This window comes from Mandrillus leucophaeus, unplaced genomic scaffold, assembly GCF_000951045.1.
Source record: "Mandrillus leucophaeus isolate KB7577 unplaced genomic scaffold, Mleu.le_1.0 Scaffold70, whole genome shotgun sequence".
Taxonomy (NCBI): domain Eukaryota; kingdom Metazoa; phylum Chordata; class Mammalia; order Primates; family Cercopithecidae; genus Mandrillus; species Mandrillus leucophaeus.
In genome coordinates this window covers 3,509,245-3,517,312 of record NW_012107586.1, presented here as the reverse complement: position 1 = coordinate 3,517,312, position 8,068 = coordinate 3,509,245, and the positions used below count along the sequence as shown (strand labels likewise).

General features: G+C 38.3%; 1 protein-coding gene across 1 annotated transcript in view; it reads left to right on the top strand.

Moving 5' to 3' along the window:
- Nucleotides 1-3,035: 3,035 nt before the first annotated feature.
- The window catches only part of USP37 (ubiquitin specific peptidase 37), a 126,383-nt gene continuing 121,350 nt past the window's right edge, over nucleotides 3,036-8,068 (top strand). Inside the window, exon 1 of the mRNA XM_011964598.1 lies at nucleotides 3,036-3,191. Coding sequence (XP_011819988.1) covers nucleotides 3,036-3,191 — 156 coding nt within the window. The remainder of the gene's footprint in view (nucleotides 3,192-8,068) is intronic.

The window sequence follows — 8,068 nt, the reverse complement described above, 5'->3', positions numbered from 1 at the left end:
CTGTCTGAAAGGTGTAGGGAGGTAGAATTTTTTTTTTTTTTTTTCTGAGACAGAGTCTTCGCTCTGTCACCCAGGCTGGAGTGCAGTGGTATGATCTCAGCTCACTGCAGCCTCTGCCTTCCGGATTCCAGCGATTCTTTTGCCTCAGTCTCCCAAGTAGCTGGAATTACAGGCGTGCGCCACCATGCCTGGCTAAATTTTTGTGTTTTTGGTAGAGACGGGGTTTCACCATGTTGGCCAGGCTGGTCTTAAACTCCTGACCTCAGGTGATCCACCCACCTCGGCCTTGCAAAGTGCTGGGATTACAAGCGTGAGCCACAGCTTCCAATCTGTGGAGGTAGAATTGATGGGACTCTACTGACTTTCCATCTCTAATCCAATACCTGTAATTATCAAGAAAGAAGCTAAAGACAAGTGTCCTGTTTCTGGCATGGGAAACTGGAGTAGGAGAGTGATGTATTCTTTGCAGCACTGAGTGGTGGAGTGGAAAAAAGTCTCAAGGATGTATCCAACAATGAAGTCACAAATTATAATTGCAAAAAAAGTATTACAGATATACATTGCTGGCCCAAGTTTCTGTAGCTCTGTAGCATTACTAGTTTGAGCAAAATGTCATGTTAACAGACAGTTCTATAAATATTTATGGACTTTATTACTTTGATGAATTCATATTACCCAGCACATTATACTAATATCTAAATCTGGCCATAGTAGGCACTTAAAAAATTTTAATGAGATGAGTGAATAATAATAGACTACTTATGATACTTAACACCTTTAAACTCTAGAAAGTGTTTTCATATCTTTTCTTTTATCTTCAGTTGTTTGCCATACAGTAATCAGAGACCTCCAGCTAGGGGCCCCCAAACTGTATCCTGCCTGTGAGTGAGTTTTGTTTGATTTGTAGCTGTTAAAAATAAATTTCAATTCATTGCCAAAAATTAAAAATGGACAGTTTTACATAAACGTTTGGATGGCTTTATTTTCTTGAAAAGTTAGATGGTCTGGCAATGCTAGGTTCACTATTTCTACATGGTAATAATTGGCTAGATTGGGTAGCAGTTGTTCAAATTTTGCCTGCTTAAGTCATTTCTGTCACCTGCTAGCCCCTATAGATAGCTGAGTTAGTGACTCCTGTTAACATTGTATTTATTGAGGTCTTTGGAGAAGGAGGTATTATAGACGGAATAAATTCAGAAAACAGACATTAATTCCATTAATATTAATAACTGCTGTCTGCTGAGTGCCTAGTATGTGTTATTTCATTCTACAACACTACAGCATTTGCTATTCCTATTTTGTGGTTGAGAAAACTTATGGTTAAAGAAGGTAAGTTACAAATTAGTAAGCGATAGGGCTGGCTGGCTGCAGATTTCTAGGCCTAGCATCATTTTCCTTTATATACTGGCCTTTCTAGCTTTTCTAGTTGAGCTGTTTAGGCAAAGGTAATGTTTAATTGTGTTTAAATTATTAAATTATAAGCAAGAATCCACTTTAGAAGTAGTGTTTTTAAAGGTTTGAAATAGTATAAAATTTGATTTAGCAATTTTAGATGATTGCATGTTTATATAACACACTATTTGATAACATTCTCTGCTATAACTGTAATTTTATTTACTTGCTGACTTTTGCAAAAGCTAATTTGAAGAGTTTTACACATCCCATTATTGCTGTAAGTTTAAGTTTTTTGTGTTTTTTTGTTTGTTTTGAGACAGGGTCTTACTCTGTCACCTAGGCTGGAGTTGAGTGGTGCGATCATGGCTCACTGCAGCCTTGACCTCCCTGGCTCAGGTGATCCTCCCATCTCAGCCTCTGGAGTAGTCAGGACTGTAGGAGCACATGACCATGCCAGGCTAATTTTTTGGTATTTTTTGTAGAGATGAGGTTTTTGCCGTGTTGCTCAAGCAATCTGCCCACCTCATCCTTCCAAAATTCTAGGATTACAGGCATGAGCCACTGCGCCTGGCCATTTTTTCTTTTTGGTTTTCAAATATTGCCTGACAAGCACCCAGCCATTTTTAAGTATTAAAAGGAAACCTGAATATTTGTCAAAGATAAAATTGGTAAAGATTCTTTCTAGGAATGGTAGTGTTAAATATAAATGGTAGGTGGTTCTTTGGAAGAGAGGTTTTTTGTTCGTTTTCTCTAGAGATTAAATGATTTTCTCAAATATTGTAATTCTGGAGATTGAACTAACTTGGTTATTTAAAAAATTTTTTACTCATTTAATGTCTTCTGTATATATGGGTATGCTTAGATTGCTCACTGTTAGAAGGAAGCATTTGGTGATATACTTTGATGTTTTGGGAGGAACTCCATTCTAAGAAATGGAGTCAGAGGCCTGAATTTTGTTTTGTTTTGTTTTGAGACAGTGTCTTCACTCTGTTTCCCAGACTGGAGTGCAGTGGGTAATCATGGCTCACTGCAGCCTTGACCTCCTACAATCAAGTGATCCTCCCACCTCAGCCCCTCTAGAAGCTGAGACTATAGGCGTGTATCACCATGCCTGGCTAATTTTTTTTTTAGTTTTTTTTTTGTAGAGATAGAGCCTCCCTATGTTGCCCAGGCTGGTCTCAAATTCCCAGGCTTCAGCAGTCCTCCCACCTCAACCTCGCAAAGTTTTGGAATTACAGGCTGAGCCACCATGCCTGGCTTGAACACACTTTTTTTTTTTTAAAAACTTATATTTGGAAATCCAGACCCAATAGCTTTCATGAAGGAAGAGAATAACCAACACTTTAATGGTGAAGGCAGTTGCTTTGAGAATGGGATCTTATTCCTGTTGACATGTCTTTAGTGGTAGCAGTATGGTTGTGAATGATACAAAATGTAGAATTGAGGCACTAATAAGCACAGTACTGGACACATGGCAAAGAAGGGAAAATGAAGGCACAGAAGAAATGCATGGTGGTTAGAAATTATTTTAATTACTAATAAGTTATAACTTATCTTATTTTTCTTCCTCAGAACCTGCCGGGTGAAGGTGCATTTTTGCTTTTTAATTTGGCTGGAAGCAATTTATTTTTAAAGGAAATATGTCTCCTCTGAAGATACATGGTCCTATCAGAATTCGAAGTATGCAGACTGGGATTACAAAGTGGAAAGAAGGATCCTTTGAAATCGTAGAAAAAGAGAATAAAGTCAGCCTAGTAGTTCACTACAATACTGGAGGAATTCCAAGGATATTTCAGGTATTACCAAATATTGATTTGGAATCGCTCTTGAAGCAGATCATTTAGTAAATAGCTATTGTGTACTATAGTAAACATCACAGTAGCCCTCCTCCTAGATTAATATTTCTTGCTGCTTATTTCTAGGAGATTAATATTTTTATATACATGTTTTATAAATTATTCAGCAGTATTGTTGTTGGTATATAATAAAAGCAGTAAGTAGTCACCATTATTGAAAATAAAACTTGTGGGAGGAAGCTGACAAGAGTTTGGATACTGTATATCTAAGCTATTTTTAAAACCACTTTAAGATAATTTTAGTTCATCCTTTTTTTCCCCTTAACATATATGATGATGGATACATCACTATTTAGTGTTAGTTTTTAACAATTTATTAGTGTTTTCTAAAAGCCAGAGTGTACTTCCTGAATAATCCTGCCAAATGTCATGGTATGAATCATTCAAGGATGATTATTCAAGGTTATCTTTACAGCTATTTTCTTCTAACTGTAAAGTTTTGAAAAATCTTCATTTTATCACTGCAAAAATTAATTTTCTTTTCACCGTTTTTTTTGTTTGTTTGTTTTTTGAGACAGAGTCTTCCTCTGTCACCCAGGCTGGAATGCAGTGGCATGATCTCGGCTCACTGCAACGTCCACCTCCCGGGTTCGAGCGATTCTCCTGCCTCAGCCTCCTGAGTAGTTGGGATTACAGGTGTGGCCACCACTCCCGGCTAATTTTTTTTTGTAGTTTTAGTAGAGACAGAGTTTCACCATGTTGGTCAGGCTGGTCTTGAACTCCTGTCCTCGTGATCTACCAAAGTGCTGGGATTACAGGTGTGAGCCACTGCACCCATCCTGTTTTCACTTCTTTATTGCTTCTCTTATGCAACCAAGTTACTCATGTTGATAGGAGTTGAATTTAAGAGCATAATGTTTCCGTTCTGCACTTTAAGATCATACATATTTTACGTACACACACATATATATATATATATACACACACACATTTTTTTTTTTTTTTTTTGAAACAGAGTCTCCCTCTGTTGCCCAAGCTGGAGTGCAGTGGTGTGATCTCGGCTCACAGCAAGCTCTGCCTCCTAGGTTCACACCATCCTCCTGCCTCAGCTTCCCGAGTAGCTGGGACTACAGGCACCTGCCACCATGCCTGGCTAATTTTTTGTATTTTTAGTAGAGATGGAGTTTCACCGTGTTAGCCAGGATGGTCTCGATCTCTTGACCTCATGATCTGCCCACCTCAGTCCCCTAAAGTGCTGGGATTACAGCGGTGAGCCCCTGCGCCTGGCCAAGATCTTATATTTTTAAATTAGATTATACAAAAGTGTAATATCCGTTCTAAAATATTCTGTTGAAAAACTATATAACTTTATGCTTGAGAACCTGATCTTAGATAAAATTTCTATTTGTCTCTGCTTTTGAATTGTAAAAATAGATTGCCTATGATTTCGTGTATCAAAGGTAGACTTAAATAAGATGGAGGTGGTGATGGAAATATAGTTTGTCACATGCATATATCTGCTAATTGCTCGCCTCATCAAAAGAAAGGGTTTTTTGTAAATACAGACTCTTTTCTTTTCAATCCTCAGCCCAGTTTGGCAGTGAGTAAATATTCAAATGTTTAACCAAACACAGATCTTTAGGAGCATGATGGTTTTACCTGTGACTTCAGCCTTATCTCAGTTCTAGATCAGTTTACATTCAGCATTCATTTGTTAATCATGTACAGGTTACTGCTATGGATATTGTGCTGAGGGGTGGCTGGGCGCGGTGGCTCATGCCTGTAATCCCAGCACTTTGGGAGGCTGTGGCAGGAGGATTGCTTGAGCCCAGGAGTCCAAGACCAGCCTGGGCAACATGGTGAGACCCTGTCTCTACAAAAAATAAAATCAGAAACAAATAACCAAGCATGGTGGCACGTACCTGTAGTCCCAGCTACTTAGAAGGTTGAGGTGGGAAGATGGCTTGAGCCTGGGAGCTTGAGGCTGTAGTGGGCTATGATTGTGCCACCACGCTCCAGCCTGGGTGACAAAGCAAGCTCCTGTCTGAAAAAAAAACAGGGTGGTTGTGGGGTAGGGGGTGGTAAGAATACAGAGCTGAATGAGACATCATTTCCTTCAAACTTAAGGGTAACCGGATAGGCTGGGCGTGATGGCTCATGCCTGTAATCCCAGCACTTTGGGAGGCCGAGGTGGGCAGATCACCTGAGGTCAGGAGTTCGAGACCAGCATGGCCAACATGGTGAAACCCTGTCTTTACTAAAAATACAAAAATTAGGCATGGTCGTGGGCATCTGTATTCCCAGCTACTCAGGAGGCAGAGGGAGGAGAATAGCTTGAACCTGGGAGGTGGAGGTTGCAGTGAGCTGAAATCGCACCATTGCACTCCAGCCTGGGCAACCAGAGCGAAACTCCATCTCAAAAAAAAGAGTAACCAGATACATTTTAAGCTGTAAAAATATTACAAAGATCCTGAGATAACACAAGAAAGCAAGCCATTTGCACTCTGAGGATTCAAAGGATAAATAGAAGTTTGCCAAAAGTAGTAAAGGTAGAAGTGATGTTTTTTTTTTTTCTTTAACCCTGAATTTTGTGGCCAAAGTGGAAGTGATTTCTGTATGTGGACAAATACCTGAAATGTGAATCGGCACTCAGGGAACTAGAAAGTTATTTTTAAAATATATGGACACTGAGGAGTGAGTGACAGAAATAAGGCTGAAGAGCTAGGTAGGAACCAGATATTGATGTTTCTTGTTTGTCATAAGGGGAGCAGAAGTTCTAAGGAGCCAGGAATCTCAAATTCACATTTCTTTGGGGTTAGGCAATGACTTTATTTCAGGTAGTAGTGGGAGAATAAGAAGGACGTATAGGAGGTTATTAATGGGAGTTTAGATGAGGAATGAAAGTAAGGAAAAGGGAGTGGAATAAGCAAAAAGGGGAACGGATAGATCTGAAGAGATTTCAAGAAGATTTAAGTCGTAAGATTTGGGAGGTGTGGGAGAAAATTATCTGGGGAGAGTCTCAAGGTTTGAGTGGATGGCAGTCCCTTTTATGTCTTCTGTGATAGGCAGCAGAGGGGAAGAATTGTGGTGTGAGGATTGGGAGAGATGAGTTATCTGAGGTGTCAAGCATTCAGAAGGTAAATAGGACTGGAGCTCCAACAGAGGTCTGGGCTTAAGATAGAGGAAGAGTTGTGTGTCGTTGCCGTATGAATTGTTACTGAAATAGCGGGACTGGATGGGCTTTTCAGTTGTTGAAGGGTTGAAGTTCAAGAAGATTCTCATCTTGTTTGTTAATGAACAAACTTTGCTTTGTATATTTAATTTTTAAAAAGTGGTAAATTGACTGAAATAATGCCTTTAATGTTACCTGTTTTCCTGTTGCATACTAAACGCTTATTTAAATATTTTGGAGTTAAAAGCATTTAAAACAAATTGTTGTGTTTTCCTAGAGAATTTCCACTCAAGGACATAATTTTAAGACCTACTTTGATGCTAAAAATGTATATATAATTTAAAATTTGAATATAAATTGGCAAAATTGTTTTTCATTCTTATCTAATAACTGACAAAAGTCAATTTTCTCTAGTTTTATAAAAAACTCTGAAATACGTTATTAGTTCTTTGTTTATGCTTTTCAGAGGACATATCTTCAGCAAAAGGCAGTTTAGAAACCTTGATGTATGCCTACTGAGAACATTAGAGAATAACGCTGCCTGACTGGCAGAAATTATTTAGATAATGAAGAAACTGTAAGATTTACTAATTTAGCCTTGGAAAAATTTCATTTAAGAGAAAATAAAAGTTATCACTTCATAGCACATTTCCAAAGTCTGGTAGAGTCTAAGATGAATTATTGAACCAGTTCTGTGGAGAGAGAAGTAAGTTAAGAGTTTCCAGGTACATATGATCTTTGAATGAAACTTAAGTGAGTTTTCTTAGTTAAAAAAGAAAAATAAAAGGTGTGCTATATTGGCAAAGGTTTATTTTTGATGGTTTTTGAAAGTTTGGAATTCTTTTGAGGATTATTTAATTGCTTAGAATAATATCTTTTACATTGAAGCTACCCAAATGATTTGCCAAATGTCTTACAAACTTTTGTTTAGCAAAAGACAAAGATTCTACTCCAATTTTTTTTTTTTTTTTTTTTTGAGACAAAGTTTTGCTGTGTCATCCAGGCTGGAGTGCAGGGGTACGCTCTCAACTCAATGCAGCCTCCACTTCCTGGGTTCAAGCTATTTTCCTGCCTCAGCCTCCCGAGTAGTTGGGACTACAGGTGTGCTCCACGATGCCTGGCTACTTTTTGTCTTTTTAGTAGAGATGGGATTTTGCCATGTTGACCAGGCTGGTCTTGAACTCCTGACGTCAGGTGATCTGCCTGCCTCGGCCTGCCAAAGTGCTGGGATTACAGGCATGAGCCATGGCACCTGGCTTTCTACTTCCATTGGGTTTTCTAAACTGGTGATAGCGTAACCATCCAAGGTTCTGAAATGTGTTAACTCAGTAGTTTTTATCCTCTATAAGTATATTTTAAAGTAAAGGATTCCCTACCGTGGGATCAAGAGTTCTAGGATTGTTCTGTAAAATTAATTTTAATAGAAGAGTAAGTCCACACTTTATGTTGTCAGTTGGTTCTTGAAAACTGACTTGAAGTGAAACTATGGATAATGAAACTAATTTTTTTTCCTCATCAACATTATAATGAAGAAAATGATGTTATTTGAGGACCTGCTGTATGTTCTTTTGCTTAATGTTTATAACACATTAAAAACATCAGAAAATGAAGGGGTAGCAGTGCTACCTTTAATTAATACCTCCATTTGACACACTATTCTTTTTTTTTTTTTTTTTTTTTTTTTGAGACTGAGTCTGGCTCTGTC